At 40.2% G+C, this 17,337-nt stretch overlaps 2 protein-coding genes across 2 annotated transcripts; both read right to left on the bottom strand.

The window, feature by feature from the left end:
- Positions 1 to 1,099: 1,099 nt before the first annotated feature.
- Positions 1,100 to 12,490, bottom strand: LOC135676051 (delta(7)-sterol-C5(6)-desaturase-like). The gene is made up of 3 exons (XM_065186828.1): positions 12,179 to 12,490; positions 6,102 to 6,407; positions 1,100 to 1,528 (listed from the first exon to the last, which is right to left on the bottom strand). Exons 1-3 carry the CDS (start codon positions 12,405 to 12,407, stop codon positions 1,236 to 1,238), a joined length of 828 nt encoding a protein of 275 aa, XP_065042900.1. The 5' UTR covers positions 12,408 to 12,490; the 3' UTR covers positions 1,100 to 1,235.
- Positions 12,491 to 13,261: 771 nt separating this feature from the next.
- LOC135677691 (glycosyltransferase BC10-like) lies at positions 13,262 to 15,605 on the bottom strand. The gene is made up of 2 exons (XM_065190064.1): positions 14,638 to 15,605; positions 13,262 to 14,211 (listed from the first exon to the last, which is right to left on the bottom strand). The coding sequence occupies exons 1-2, from the start codon at positions 15,184 to 15,186 to the stop codon at positions 13,564 to 13,566; spliced, it is 1,197 nt and encodes a 398-aa protein (XP_065046136.1). The 5' UTR covers positions 15,187 to 15,605; the 3' UTR covers positions 13,262 to 13,563.
- Positions 15,606 to 17,337: the final 1,732 nt, after the last annotated feature.

Raw genomic sequence — 17,337 nt, 5'->3', positions numbered from 1 at the left:
GCACGGGCCAGTCCGATTACCTTTGCCCGATGTCTCGAATGCCGCGACTTCGGTGGCGGAGATATGGGGAAGGGTCGGCGGCTTTCTTGATCTTGATTCCGGGGGAAGCAAAGCATGACGACGTCCTCGCCGTGTCTTTGTTCTTCAAGGGAGGAGTTGACCGACGCAGAAACAGACAGCGCTCGTCCCGGCGAATCGACCTTCCAATTAACGCGGCCTCCGCACTTGTCCTACCACCGCCATCCTCGAGGCGGTGCTTCCGTGAAGTCGGTCGCTGCGACCATGGGGATGTCGAAGAGGAATGGTCTCCAGGGGGGCGGCATCACAGGAATCGGTGTCCCGGTCGACTCATTCGATGCCCTATTCACTGCCTCAGCCCCCCTAAAACGTTTAAAGTTGTGTTTAGATCCGACCCGACTTGCTAGCGGGTCTGTATACTCGACCCATAATTCCGCCAGTCAAATTAAACGGGTCGAATCATTTCATTCGATGGTTACGGATCGAGATCGACAGGCCCAGCAGACATGAGCTGATCCGCTCTTTTGTTTGGATCTAACTTAATGCACAATTAAAAGAAACGCTCTTAACTATCTCTTTTAAGCTTCTCCTCTTTCTCGTTCTAGTCAACAACCACACCACCTACGTTCCACTTCCATACATTTGATGGGAACATCGAGTTCCTACTCCTCGTTCAACTCAGTTCTTCAATAATTGCCTCCAAAACCAGCTTGGTTTCATGGGTCAACTGGTATGTGATAAGAAACTTGTTCAGATCCTCTGCAGAATCCTTTCCGGCTTTACTCAGTAATAGAAGAATCATCGGCGTCGGATGATGCAAAAACGTCCAAATATATGCTTTATAAATAGTTCTGTTAGTGTTGTGAAGAAGAAGAAGAAGATGATGATTGGTGATGCTCACACTCCTAATCTGCAAGCAAGATGGGAGTCAACGAAGTGCTCAGCGCTGCGAAGGCTGAGGCACTCGCAGAGACGCATGTGGTTTCTATGTAGGTAGTACTTCCGGTTCTATCGTCATCGGAGTTAGTGAGCCAGACGCTCGTGCCTGCCGGAGTAAGAGATGAGGGCAATAAACAGAGAACCAAAACATTGCAACACAGATGGAGTCAGATGGACATCACAATGCTAAGTTAACACATCAAGTCTTCAGCAACTCCACTCACCTGATGAGTCAATCCGTAGCCAGAGCGAAACAGCAGACGATCATTGGACCTGCATCAATCCGGCTTTTTGAATTCCTGCTCAGGATCTCGAAGAGTTCCAAACATCCAATCCATCCATATCGTGTAGTGCCCGTAGTTGTGTCGGTACGTAGTGTGGTGGATCGTATGGTAGCCTGCACCCATAACTGGCCAAATCTTGCCATGGATGCACCCGTGGACGTTTGCAGTCCAGACAACCTCACAGAACATGAGAAGTATGAGAGTCGTGAAATGGGTTGGGACAAGGAAGAGGGCTATCACATGTGGCGTAGCTTGTAGTATTCCGTCCAATGGATGGAACGACAATCCTGAAAGAGAGACGGTTAGAGCTAGCTCAGAAAATTTACTAAAAGATAATTTTGACAACCCAACAAAGACAATAAAGCGACAAAAATATCATATTTACGTGGTTCGATCAATTGATTTTGATCTACATTCACGGACGAAAAGCAACCCAACACTTGGGTTTTTCTTGTGGTGTCACTTGTGGTACTTCTAACTTCAAAGCACAGACCCTTATTTATAGTTCCAATAGGAGATAACAAGCCTGGTTTTCCCGATGTGGGACTATGGGACTTGTCAAATTAACAAATCTCCACCTTGGCATGTCCCAACAAAACTTGCTCCACCTTCTTCATAAAAGTCTCAAAGGGTAATCACCAACAATAAATACCAACCAAGTCCAAACACTGCTTAAACTTGTAAACCGAAAGAGGCTTCGTAAGCATATCAGCTGTATTGTCCTTCGTATGAATTTTCTGAACAAGGACCTTTCCCTCAGCAATGATATCCCGAATAAAATGAAACTTCACATCGTTGTGTTTTGTCCTCTCATGATATATCTGGTCTTTAGTCAAATGAATAACACTTTGACTATCACAGTAAATTGTAGTTAACATTTTGATGCAGACATAATTCGCTAAACAATCCTCTTAACCATAAAACTTTTTTGATCGCCTTTGTCACTGCCATATATTCTGCCTTTGTAGTAGATAAAGCCATGACAGGTTGTAAGGAAGCTTTCCAACTAACTGCACAACCGCCAACGCAAAATACATAGCCTGTCAAAGATCTTCGTTTATCAAGATCCGCAGCATAATCAGAGTCGACGTAACCAACCAAAGTGTCACGATTTTTCCCAAATTCCAAACAAGCATCTGAAGTCCCTTGCAAGTATCTAAGAATCCACTTCACAGCTTGCTAATGTATTTTACCCGGGCGAGACATATATCTACTAACCACACTGACTGCTTGTGAAATATCTGGATGAGTACAAACCATTGCATACATAATACTGCCGATGACACTAGAATATGGAACTTTCACCATATATTCTTCCTCTTCAATTGACTGTGGTGACTGAGTAGTAGATAGCAAAAAATGGCTAGCAAGAGGAGTACTAACTGGCTTAGCATTTTTCATACCAAACCTCTTCAAGACTTTCTTGAGGTAATTTTTCTGAGTCAGAAATAATTTTCCAACTCCTCGATCTCTTTTGATCTCAATGCCAAGAATTTTCTTAGCTGCTCCCAAATCTTTCATTTCAAATTTACTATTCAGTTGCATTTTCAAAGTGTGAATTTCTGACAAATTCTTAGCTGCAATAAACATGTCATCAACATAAAGCAACAAATATATAAAAGAGCCATCAGTTAACTTCCAGAAGTAAACACAACTATCATACATGCTCCTCGTGTAACCATGACCCAACATAAAAGAATCAAACCTCCTATACCATTGTCTTGGAGACAGCTTCAATCCATACAAGGATTTCTTTAACAAGCAAACATGGTCTTCCTTACCATCAACTTCAAATCTATGAGATTGCTCCATATAAATTTGTTCTTCAAGTTCACCATGTAAGAAAACTGTCTTGATATCAAGTTGCTCCAATTCCAAATCATACATGGCAACTAAAGCAAGCAAAACACGAATAGAGCTATGTTTAACAACAGGTGAGAATACGTCATTAAAATCAACACCATGTACCTGACTATAGCCCTTTGCAACCAATCGTGCTTTGTACCTTGCATCTTCAACCCCTGGAATACCTTCCTTCCTTTTGAAGACTCATTTGCATCCAACAATTTTCTTACCCGAAGGCGGCTTCACAAGATCCCAAGTTCTATTCCGATGGAGAGATTCAATTTCTTCATTCAAAAGGAGCGTAGTTGACAACGTAATAGGTCATATTAATCGCCTCTGCCCAAAAGTCCTTTGTCAACCCTATATTTGAGATCATACACCTTACTCTCTCCAAGAGTGTTCTGTTCATACGTTCGGCCACACCATTTTGCTGAGGCGTCATCCTAACAGTGCGATGCCGAACGATTCCTTCATTTTTGCAGAATTCTTCAAAGTCACCTTCACAAAATTTCATGCCATTATCTGTTCGAAGCCGCTTAATCTGTTTACCTGTTTGTTTCTCAATCAAAGCCTTCCATTGTTTAAAGGTTAGAAAAACATCATTTTATGCTTCAAAAAAGAAACCCAAACTTTCCTGGAATAATCGTCAATGAAAGTCAATATATACCTAGCACCACCCTTAGACTGAACATGAGCTGAACCCCAAAGGTCTGAATGAATATAGTCAAGAGTACCTTTCGTTTTGTAAACTGCCGGAGAAGTGAAGCTGACTCTTTTCTGCTTTCCAAAAATGCAGTGTTTACAAAAGTCCAGTGGCCTAGTACTTTGTCCGCAAAGTAGACCTCTTTTGCTCAATATGCTTAAACCTTTTTCGCTCATATGACCCAAACACATATGCCATAATTTGGTGATGTCAGAATCAGACAATGATGATGACGAGACTACAACCGAGCCTGTGATAGTAGTTTCCTGCAGAATATATAAGCTACCAGACCTGCAAACTTTCATAACAACAAGGGCATTTCTAGAAACTTTCATAACTCCACCTTCAGCTGTGTATTTACACCCAATGGCCTCTAGGGTACCTAAAGAGATGAGATTCTTTTTTAAATCAGGAACATGTCTAACATTAGTGAGCGTCCTCATAATACCATCATGCATTTTAATTCGGATTGTTCCTCTACCAACAACATCACACGCGGCATTATTGTCCATCAAAATAATTCCACCATTACAAGATTCATATGTGGAAAACAAATCCCTATTGGGACACATGTGATAAGAACAACCCGAATCTAAAATTCATTCATTTTTAGACATCGTCCTGTCATCAGTAGCAAAGAAAATATTTTCAACATTCTCATCAGATGCTACACTAGCTTCAGCGGACTCAGTAATTTTCTCAACAAGTTTTCCCTTTTGCTTTAATTTATTTTTTAATTTAAAGCAATCAATCTTAATGTGCCCCATTTTATGACAATATCTGCATTCCAAATTTCTAGATTTAGATCTAGATTTAGATCTACTACTGTCAAATTCTCTTTTATCCATTCTCCCCCTAACAACCAGACCTTCAGCCTGATTCCCTCTACTTTCCCCGGTGATATTCCTGTCTATCTGCTCCTTAGATTTCAATGCAGATTTAATTTCTTGATACGAAACTGTTTCTTTTCCATAAATCAAAGTATTACGAAAATACTTAAAAGATTGGGGAAGAGAACACAAGAGTAACAAAGTCTTATCCTCATCGTCAATTTTTGCATCTATATTCTTCAAATCCATAACCAAAGAATCAAATTTATCAAGATGTGAGAGTATAGATGTACCTTCAGTCATCCGAAGCATATATAAACTCTGCTTCAAGTAGAGACGATTCTCCACTGTCCTCTTCATGTACAAGGTTTTAAGCTTGTCCCACAAGCTCTTAGCCGTAGTCTCCGTAACTGCCTCCCATAAAACCTCGTCAGAGAGATTTAGAATGATGCTTGATCGGGCCTTCTTATCCATACCCGCAAGCTCTTCTTTTGACATATCATCTGGAATGCTCTCGGCTCCTTGTAGTACCAAATCAACTCCGTCTTGAGTTGCCACAAGCCGAAGTTGACATTTCTGTCGAATTTCTCGACAACGATATTTGTTATTGTCATTGTTGCCAAAAGATCTCGAAACCAAGCTCTGATACTAGTTTGTTAGAACTAGCCCTAGGAAATTTACCAAAGGATAATTTTGGCAACCCAACAAAGACATCGGTCAATTGACCTACATCCACGGACAAAAAAGGAGCAAATCACCACTATAAAAGAGACTATTACAAATGCCTTGGGAAGATGTTCCTAGGCCATAAAACACTCGAAAATACTAAACAAGAAAAAACTCAACTATAAGCCCAAACTATTTAACTGAGTGTAGACTTAAATCCAAAACAAATACTTAGGTTTTTCTTATGGTGCTTCTGACTTCAAAGCCTAGGCCCTTATTTATAGTTCCAATAAGAGATAACAAGCCTGGTTTTCTCGATGTGGGACTATGGAACTTGACAAACTAACATTATTGTGAAGTCTGCAAGTGGTACATATCAAAGACCTTCAAAGTTAGCATGAGGTCATATCGTAGGTTACCAATGAGCAAGAGTTAATAATTCCAAGATTCCTCATAGGTTTATTAATAAATTATCAAAGATTCATGTAATCCAACTAAATTAAGTTTGTAGCATTACATCATAGTGCCTTGTAAATGTTTCTAGAAAGTATACACAAATAAGGTGTAAATTCACAAGGCAGATTGTAGTCAACATCGATGCTCCTTTTGTCATACACTTAAACCTGAATATAATCAAATTAAAGTTGGACATCTATCATAATTTAATTAATATTTGACAAGTTTATAATTAGTTTTCCTCTGCAGTGCAACATAATACAAAAAGAACTTTTGGCAGAACTTCCATGACAAGAGAGATGCATGTCTAGTTAAAATTGACGACAATAATAAAAGCGAACAGGCAGTAGAGAAACTCACCAGCAAAAGGAGAAAGCATATTCTGCTTATTGTAGATATGATGTGTTGCATGAAGATACTTGTATAGAGGTTTTAATTCGTGCAATTCTCTGTGCATCCAGTATATACCAAACTCGACGATGACTAGATATATCATCAGGTACACAAAATAAGCTGGCCAACCAACTTCTCCGACACTAGCAAAACACCTCGTCCATCCATTTTCAGCCATGTATTCTAAAAGTGTTGGGAGAACACAGAACCAGGGCATAGCTTTCATTGCAACTATTATCTGTAGATAAATGGCTCTGTTCGAAGGTATAGAATCTGCAAGCAAAGAAAATTAGAAGGGGATTAGAAAACGGCACAGTTCTTCATATCAACAGAGGCATTCCTCTATCACTGCCAAGCAACAAAAACACACGTAAACTTCAATGACAACATGAAGATTAAATACTATAACTGTGAAACCGATATAGGACACATCCATACTCAAATTCAAAAGTTGATCTAACATAAGAAAAGATCAGCAAGAGTTTCATATTTTGTCTAGCATAGCTTGAACTAGGGTCAAACACAAATTATTTTAAAACGCTAATGATGAACATCTAAAGGCAAAGAGAAAGTACCACAAACATGAGATATTCGTTACATCTGCTTGTTCTTTTGCATTTTCTGACAACCAGAGAAACATAAATGTATCAAAGACATAACTTTTACATAATATGTTTTAGATATAGTTGCTCCAGGAGAGAACAGCAAATACTAAGCCATAATTGCGCATAAAGAAAGCACAATACCCAATCTTTGTTACATGTGAATCAACCTAAACCTACGATGATAAATTACAAAACGCATGAAATGGACATATCAATTGTTGCAAAACTCACATTAAAAAAGTTGCAGCTATCATGGAAAGCAGATTCAATGCCTTTTTATAAAAAAAAATGGTAAATAAAACATTAAATTTATCAAACAAGCCTATACCATATCCTGATGCAAACTAGGACAGCAAGCTTCAAAACCTCTCAGTAGGTGAAGGCATCATCCAGTGTAATCAAACATTTTTGGTAATCTCTTTCATAACAAGTTAATTATGTCAACACATTGATTCCAATGACAGAAAACTCAAGAAAATGCTGGATGTGCACCAAAGATAAACTTCTTTTGGACCTCATTCTTATAAATTAAAGAGACCCAACAAGTCAGAGATAATGTAGGAGGGTTGCAGACTTTTAAGTTGCTTCCAGCTAGTGGAAACATTACCAATATCAAAATGCTGTATGACATGTTTGACGGACGACTATATAGCAATGCGACAAAGAATTGCAAATTGCTTCCTCTCTCTTTAATGACCATTGTTTTGAAGTACAGCCTCACAAGTGACAAAATGTCCATGTTTGAAAAAGAAATTTTCCAAACAAAGAAGTAGCCACATTGTCGTCCAACCAAATAAAATAAGATGCCATTTTCAGATAATCGCTGGAAATTTCTTGGACAATATGCCCTTGTATCCATCACTTCCTTTTACTTATCTTTTTAGTTTTAGAACAAAAGGCAAAACCAGGATCAATCACTATCATATAATACGGCTGAAGAATGTAGCATATTAAGCAAAACCAGTTCTTCTTGTTGATGTTGATAGGAAGAGGGGATAGAGATATCAGACAGAGGAAGAGTAGGACAAGCTTTCAATCTTCTATATTTCTCTCAATAAAAACTCTTTTACAATTTCAGAAACTCTATTTCACTCATGACCCAACATATGGGGTTTATATAGTCCCCAAAGATACATTATATTAATTGTATTCAAGATGAATCATTCTCTTTCAAGAAACCCTTTCAACAACCAATAACCAATTTGACTTATCCTTCTATAGACTTCTAATCCATTTTTTCTTCTTGATGTAATGATTCTCCCACTTGATGCAATGAACCTTTTTATGACACTTGAACAAGTTTAATTCCAACATTCTCCCCTCTTAAACTTGTTCCATCTAGCATGCCAAGTTTTTCTTCGAAGTTGTTGAATATATACATCTTCTTCAAGAACTTCATTAAGAAATACTGATTTGACATTCATTTGTAAAATCTTCCATTTCATTTGAGCTGCTAAAGAGATAAGTAATCTTACTGTCTCCAATCGAGCAACTGGCGTAAATACTTCTTCATAATCAATCCCATATTGTTGTTTATATCCCTTTGCAACCAATCTGGCCTTGTATTTCTCCACCTCTCCTTTTGCATTTCTTTTTGTTTTGAAGATCCACTTAACACCGATAGCTTGGTGGTCTTCTGGAAGTGTAGTAAGCTCCCATGTATTATTTTTGTTAATGGCATGAATCTCTTCATTCATAGCTTGTCGCCATTTTTCATCTCTATAAGCTTCTTCGAAGGTTAATGGATCATATCCTGCAAAAAGACAAAATAAAAAAAGTTCATCATTGTTAGTATCAATCCTTCGAGTCACATCATATAGGTCATGAATAGGTCTTGTCCTTCTTATAATTGGACTTCTTGAATCATGTGACCTAGCTGATCTAGGTGATGATTCTAGCAAAGCAACTTCGGTGCTTGCTTTTATTATATCATCTTCTTCTGAAACTACAGCTTTCTTATGCTGCTCATCATTTTTCCAGTTCCAAATCTGTTGTTCATCAAACTCAACAACTCTTGACATCACAACTTTATTTGTGATAGGATTGTAGAGTTTGTAACCACTGGAATTTTCTGGATAACCAAGCAAAATGCATTTTTGACTTTTATCCTCCAATTTTGTTCTCTTCTCTTCTGGTATCTTGGCAAATGCAACACTTCCAAAAATCCTTAAGTGATCAACTCTTGGTTTTTGTAAGCTCCATGCTTCTTCTGGTGTAACATTACCAATTCGCTTTGTTGGAAACCTGTTAAGCAAATAAACTGCACAAGCAACAGCATCACCCCAAAATTCTTTCGGAATTTTTCTTTCCTTTAACATGCATCGGACCATATTAAGGATAGTCATATTTTTTCTTTCCGAGACACCATTTTGTTGAGGTGTGTATGGCATGGTGAATTGATGTAGAATTCCATTATTTCTACAAAAACTTTCAAATTCATTTGATATATATTCACCGCCTCTATCTGTTCTTAAACATTTAATCTTACAACAACTTTGTCTTTCAACCAAATCCTTAAATTCTTTGAATTTGCTTAAAACTTCTTTCTTTTCTTTTAACATGTAAACCCAAGTTTTGCCACTATGATCATCAGTAAATGTAAGAAAATACCTGCTTCCTCCAAGTGATACTGGATTGATAGGGCCACAAACATCTGAGTGTACCAGATCAAGTCGATTCCATGCTCTTTTTGTCCTTTTCACTTTGAAAGGCTTTCTTTCTTGCTTACCCATAACACATACTTCACACAATTTTGTTGGGCGATCAATTTTTGGCATTCCTGTCACCATATTATACTTCTCTAGAAGTTTCAAAGCCTCGAAATTTAAATGAGCATATCTAAGATGCCAAAGTGTAGAAATATCCTCAATATCAGCTTTAAAACAATTTGATTGATCAAAAATACTCAAATGTAGAGGAAACATTCTATTCCTTGCCATTTTCACATGTGATATCAGTGTTTTATTCTTATCACGAATTGAGAGAGCCATATCTTTCATCTCAATTTCATAACCTTTTTCAAGTAATTGTCCCAAGCTTAAAATATTATTTTTCATATCAGGAACATAATAAACATCTGAAATGCATACTTCCTTGCCATTATTAAGTTCAAGGAGAATTTTACCTTTGCCTCTTACTGGTCTTTGAGACAAATCGCCAAATGTAATGTTCCCGGAATAACTTGTATCCATTTCTGAAAATAGCTCTTTGATGCCACATATATGATTTGAGGCTCCTGTATCTAGATACCTTGTCATAGACTGATCATTTTTCAAATTTTCATAACTCATTAGCAAAACTTGATTTTCCTTCTTTTCTTCCACAACAAAATTTGCCTTATCACCTTGATTGTTAGGATTATAATAACATTCATAAGAGTAATGTCCATACCTTTTACAAACATAGCATTGTATTTCAGACCTTTTAGAGTTTCTGCCACGTCCACGGCCTCGGTCACGTCCTCGACCATAACCTCGGCCTCTTTGGCTATAATTTTCTCCAACATCTTCACTGTTTGGAGATTCTTGATTGGTCTGATTTCTGCCTCCTCTTCCTCTTTGTCCTCGTCCTCTTCCTCTTTGAGAATTTGATTCTCTTTTATTTTCAAGAGCAAACTTAGCTTGTAGTGCTTGCTCCATAGTTTTCTCTTCTCCTCTTTTTGTAATCCTTTGTTCATGAACTTGAAGGGAACCCATAAGTTCTTCTAAAGACATTTTTTCCAAATCTTTAGATTCTTCGATCGCAACAGCAATAAAATCAAATTTCGGATCTAGAGATCTCAATATTTTTTCTATTACTCTCTGATCATTTACTTGTTCACCATTTCGTCTCATTTGATGAACAATAGAAATGATTTTTGAGAAGTAATCAGAAATAGTTTCAGAAGTACCTTGTTGTGATTTCTCAAACTCGGCTCGTAAAACTTGTAGACGAAGTTTCTTTACCTTATCAACACCTCCGAATGCTCTTTGAAGCATTTCCCAAGCCTCCTTTGAAGTATTTGCTGGAGTGATGATCTCGAACATTGTATCATCAAGGCCTTGGTAAATTGTGAACAAAGCCTTTTTCTCCTTCTTCCTTCTTTCTTTGAGTTGTTTTCTTCCTTCTGCATTCATTGCTCCTTCTTCTGCTGGACTTGGTTCAACAAATCCATCTTCTACAAACTCTCATACATCTTGAGAGCCTAGAAGAACCTTCATTTGGATGCACCATATGTCATAATTTTCTTTTGTCAATCTGGGGATCTGGAGTTGGATGGCACTTGAGGAAGAAGTCATAGCTTAACCTATGCTCTGATACCAAATGTTGATGTTGATAGGAAGAGGGGATAGAGATATCAGACAGAGGAAGAGTAGGACAAGCTTTCAATCTTCTATATTTCTCTCAATAAAAACTCTTTTACAATTTCAGAAACTCTATTTCACTCATGACCCAACATATGGGGTTTATATAGTCCCCAAAGATACATTATATTAATTGTATTCAAGATGAATCATTCTCTTTCAAGAAACCCTTTCAACAACCAATAACCAATTTGACTTATCCTTCTATAGACTTCTAATCCATTTTTTCTTCTTGATGTAATGATTCTCCCACTTGATGCAATGAACCTTTTTATGACACTTGAACAAGTTTAATTCCAACACTTCTGACATCACAAGTTTCCATGATCTCATTTAATCCAAATCACTTTAAGAAGGGTCAGGCCTAGCATTCTTTCCAGCCACCTGAGGTGAATAAAAATTCAAGAGCTGAAATCTCTTATATTTTCATGCCTGATGTTACTTTCAAACACATGAAATCCGTGAGATCAGACTAGTTGTAACACATAGGTGCCACTAAAACAGCACCCTCAGAGGTACATTATGTACGCAAATGGTTTCTTGGGACCAGCCAACTCATTTCTTTGTGCAACATGCCCACGCAGAATGATATGATGAGCATTACCAAAAAACACCAAAGCCCATCCAAGAAAAACCTTCATTTCATCGTCAAGAGCAAAAAAGAACAGACCTTGAGTTACGTAAGTCGCTAAAAAGCGGGGGGGGTGGGGGGAAATTGCAGTTCTTTCAAATCCTATTGTTCTTGATGATAAAGGGCAAAAAAACAAAGACAAAATCACAAATAGGGATTTCATAGAAAATGAAAATAGAGCAATCAACGAGCAGAAATGGGTCCAGACAGTGATGGAAGAATAAAGAGAGAGTATGGCATCATAGGCATCACATCTAACAGTACAAACATGAAACGCCCGGTGGAAGAACATGGGGACAGAAAGACATACCCAATCAAGAACCGAATTTTTATATAAGATCACAGACCAGACATTACCAAAAGCAACAACGACGGTGATGAACTCGACCTCGACTTAATCCATGAAGAAATTGACAGAAAAACGAAGGGAGAAATTAAAAAAGATGAGATCAGAGAGTGGGAAACCCTTGGGGATGTATACGTTGCGCTTCAAGTAGTAAATGTAGAAGCACCAGAGAAAACCAGAAACCAAATAGAGAGCCGTGCCACCGATGTAATTGCGCAGCCAGGACTGGAGTGGCCGCGGGAGGCGCTTCCAGGCGCCGCCTGGTACGACCGCGTCGAGCACGATCCCATTGTACCAGTCCGTCTCCTCCACGATCTGGCGGAGGTGATCCGCCCCGCTCGTCCCCATCCTCACGCCGATGACAGGATCCCGATTCGGGAGGCTGATGAGAAAGGTCACCGATGAGAACTGTCCCTGCAACTGACAACTACCACTACTGATGAGGCTTCATAATTTGTACGGGGCTCTCGCGGATTTTGTACTCTCACACCGCTCCACGGATTCAAACCCGCATTAGCTACCGAGGGATTCACATCCGACGGTGGAGCTTAATGGATGCTTTTGGAATCCACATCCGGGAGAGTTGGACTCGGATTCGACACAAATGAACGGACCCACCGCAACCGCCTGGACTCGGGTCACTGCGCTGCGGCGTTTGGTGAGGGTGACCGACCTGTTCTGGTGACCCACCGGTGGCGGGACTACAGACACTTGGGTAATATTTGTTTTCCTAGTCCAATGGCAAGTGAGCCATTGTCGTTGCATTCTAATAGAAGGCGGTGGTGACGGTATCCTCAGGATGTGCTTTGCATTCGGTTCAGAAATGCGTCGTCAAAGGATCCGTGGACCCCATTCCTAAGAGATCGCGGTAGGTGACCGTAGCTAGCCACGTGATCGTTCGTGTCGAATGGGTACGTTTCGCCGAGTAGAGAAGGTTATTACCCTTGCGACTTGTAGAGTGAGATTCGGCCTAGTGCACCAATCTTATAGCAGGGAGCACAGCACCGTGCGCCATGATTCGGGTATGGATCGGGCGCCTGTCAACGGTGATTAACCATGGATCATAAACAAAAATAAATATCATATTAATTTTGTCGCAAGCTGTTGCTGTTTACGAGGAAATAAGTTTCTGCTGCAATTGGCAAACAGATCATTCTCTCCTCCAGAATTATGATTCTTATTTTTTTCCCCTGCTTCCATCAAGCAACTAAAGACCAATAATGTTCATAGTGCAATGCCGATGGTTTCACTCTTCTCTACAAGCATGCCGAAGCATTTTCATCAACAAAGAAGTTTATTTCCCATTCTAATTCATTGCATCATGTTTTCTCTTTTTTACATGTGTCTCACGTTATTTCGCGTGCTACAAGAAAGATCGCTTGCGAATCCCCTCGCCCGAGGAGCAACTTGCAGACCGGTTTGATGTCTGCGTCAGCTTCCACCGAAGTCTATCAGTTTTCGAGCCAATCCATGGAGGAACTTGCAGACAGATTTGATGTCTGTGTCAGCTTCCACCGAAGTCCATCAGTTTCGGAGCCAATCTCACCAACCGGTTCAATGAATTCGGCAAGAACTTCCTCCCAAACAAGTAACAGATCCTGGTAGTCCTGCCATTGTAGCTGCAGGCGCTCCCGTTCCTCATCCTCTGCAGCAGCTCGGCCGTGATCTCGTTTCTTCCGATCCTGGCAGGGTGTGGCCCTCCCTTGGACCAATCAGCCCACGTCAAGCTCCTGTTTGCCGTACCCCAGAAGCTCCTCACGTTCATCAGAGTCGGTAAGTAATGTTCATCCGCCAAGCACGAAGGCCTGCAATATCTCTGGAACAATGGAAAGTATTTCTCGTCAGATACAATCTCCATGCCGAGTCCACGGTCCACGGCGAACCACTGCGATCCTTTGCGCCACTGTTTGAACTCGATCCCTGGTTTCAATGTGCTCTTGTACCTGCCCCTGCCGTTAGGACCGGGGTCGTCGTAGACCTCGACGAAGACCTCGGTGGAGTTGATGAGGTAGGAGTACACGGTGGGGAAGTTGAACAGAGGGATGCAAGATTCAGAGAGGAGGACAAAGCGTCGGTTTGAGAAGTCGAGGAGGGCGTTGGCTAACAGCCGCCGCTCGGCTTCCAACATGCTTATCGTTCCCCATCGCACCACCTGCATTACTCCAAACAAACAAGCAAACTCAAACGCTTATCACCAAGTCTAATGGCAACTCTCTTGATGCTTCAGCAAGAACACTTCGCTTATCAACAAGTCTAAGGTAAGGCGACTGTTTTAACTGCGTCATCCCCTGTTTTTAGCAGTTGTCTCAGAAACTGTAGATTCCTGTATCGAAATGTTCTATGTGATCAACTACAAGGCCTATTTCGCACGATTTCGGTGAAACCTCATCTAGACAGAAGAAAACAAGATGTTTGAGATCCATGCTTCCGATATTATCACAAGCGCAGCCAATTCAGGGGTTTGGTTTATATGAATTCTCGACTGCAACACTTGTCGATTTCAGATTTGATCGGCAAGTTATAAGAAAGCTAAGAAGAGAATTTGAGTTGAGCAATCAGCTATATACGAAGAACTGACCTGACTGGGGATTCTTCTCCCGTAGAAAACAGAGCTCTTTGGCACCGACCAATCGAAGGAAGGATCCGTATGCACGTAGATGGAATACGACCCCTCGTTCCCCTCGAAGAACTCCTCCCACAGAGGCGCAAGCGGGAGGTTTCCCCTCGTGAGGAACAGGAAGGCAACCTTTTGCGCATGCTTGAAGGGGAGTTTTCGGATCCTCGGAACCATCGATGCCCTCCATAGCAGCTCCTCGTCTTCCATATCATGCATAAAATTTCTTGGCTTAACATAACCATTCGGTCCGATGCCTTGTTTACCGACAAACGAACGATCTTGAACTACTCGTGGCGGCGAAAGCGTGGGTGGCGAAGGCGGAGGACGAGGAGGTGATGACCGGAACAAGATCTGTTTGGTTTGCGCAGAAGGAAAACTGACCCTGACGTAGAGGCTGGACACTAAACCAAAGCAGAAGCCGAAGGTAATGAGAAAGCTAACTGAGATCAGAGTGGGGAGTCGGGAGCTGATATGATTCGAGGACTTGTGGTCTTGTAGCTGCTTCTTCATCGCTTCGTCTTTGATTATCGTGTAGGGGAATCACCGGTGAGTCTGCGTGTGCATGTGGAGATTAACAGGAAGAACCAAGTCACCGGGAGAAGGAAGACTCATTGCGACAAATTTATGGAGTGTCCCTCCGGCCGGCGCTATCCATTCCATCACCTTTTGACATCTCAATTAAATACACATTACGAACTTAGTCTCTGCAGAGAACGCGCAATCTCTCAGAACTGGAGGATGGTGGGAGGACGGACTGCATGCGATTCCGAGAGGTATGGCTATATTGTAGTAAGTTGGGAAACGAGCGGATTCAAGAAAGAGGGGCCACTTGTATCGACGAGGGATGGTTCTAAGTTCTTCGACGCAGCGCAAGTGTTTTCTTGGACTTGTATCAAAGTGAACTTTGTCGGCTGCACGTACGAATGAAGATATTGTTTGGTGTGCTGGCCACTGTAACCGGCGAAGCTCAAAATGATTTCAGAGAGAGAGAGAGAGAGAGAGATGTCGCTTTATATATCTTACCCAACATTTCCTTTAGCAAGAAAAATCGTGTATATGTGGATCATACACTCTTGATTACATTTCTTGCTACCTTATGGAATATAATGAGCTGAGACACTGCTTCGTTGTACAGTGGAGAAGGTTGGAACTGGGGGATTGAAGATCTTTAAAGGCTTGTGTGTGTCTCGAACGACGAACTATAAAATGGCCGTCGGCGCAAGTAACGGGGGCACGTGATGGATGCCCAAAACCCACCGAATTCTCGGTCAACGATACTTGTAGTTTAGGTCGTTAGTACAGCTTTACATGCCATTACTTCAGGATAACTTAACCAATCCTCTCGTTTCCATTGGCAAAGTCAACGTCATCCCTGTCTCGGAAGCTTGCTACTGCAAAAGGTGTTTCACTAATATATATATATATATATATATAATGAAAAAGATAATGATGCAGAGTGGACAGAATTGAATGAGAACTGTGTATTAGAAAATTAACTTGCTGCTTTAACTTACGTGTTTTCTTAATGAAAATAAGAAGAGAGAGAGAGAGAGAAAATTAAGAAAGTGTGAAGAAAATACAAATGACGTCTTGATCAACATGATATAATCTAAATTCATATATATATGATTCTCCAAAATATCTCCGAGATAGAAATGTCAAGCTCTCGAGATAGAAATGTCCAAAATATCTTCGACCTATTCCTTTCAATCCTCAAATTAATAATCCAATGTATATGATTATAAACATAAATAATCAAAAAAAGTTTTTTTTTTGTTAAATATAAACTTTTATACTCGTAAATAATTTATAATTATATTTTTTATTATAAATGTAACAAGAAAATTTCAGCTTATCCTTTCTCATTAGGCGCAATGGGATAGTAATGTATTGGATGATTAACTGTCAATATATCTAGTATCAAAAAGGATTTTAGCGAACACATTCTTGACAGATACGATCATCGACAATGCATTGAAGAAAGGTTTTCATGCTGGATCAAGATTTGGACCACAAAATTGACCTTCCAACTCGATGGAGGCTATCGACACGACAATCTAACAAGTAAACTAAACAGATCAAAATACGTTAATGGTTTCGTTCCCGTTATTGCTTTTATATTAATCCATATGTGCAAATTATATGCGTCAATGCTCTTTTGCGTGGACAATTTGTTAGTCTAATAGAAAGTCAAACTCTAACAGGTCATTCCCAACCCCCATTTAGTTTATTCAGCCATTAATTTTCTCATGTGCCAAATGGATAATGTCAGGCCCATCGATCCTTCGTCAACCTCCCTCTCTCCTCTCGGTTCGGACGATGCTGCTTCTCACCCCTAACAAAAGTCAAACTGGGACATGTTATCGTTACATGTTTTAATGGTTAGGAATCCTCAGTGGTGATTGCCAAATTCACATGCAAAGGCCCATTACGGCCTAAGCCCAATTATAGCCAGATGAGCATAAGGCGAGGCGGACACGAGAGCGTCTTGTACGGACCATAAACGTATATATCTATTAGACACTGAGATTCTTGTGCATGCATGGATACTCCACGCATGGTAATAATGTGCCAAAGAGGTGAACAAAATGGGACAACCTCCGAATGGGAGTCGACACATTTGCTTGCGTTTATTAGGAAGACCCACATGCCATGTGGATG

This window comes from Musa acuminata, chromosome BXJ1-6 (genome assembly GCF_036884655.1).
Source record: "Musa acuminata AAA Group cultivar baxijiao chromosome BXJ1-6, Cavendish_Baxijiao_AAA, whole genome shotgun sequence".
Lineage (NCBI taxonomy): Eukaryota > Viridiplantae > Streptophyta > Magnoliopsida > Zingiberales > Musaceae > Musa > Musa acuminata.
The sequence above is the reverse complement of the archived record's forward strand: the minus strand, read 5'-3'. Positions and strand labels throughout refer to the sequence as shown.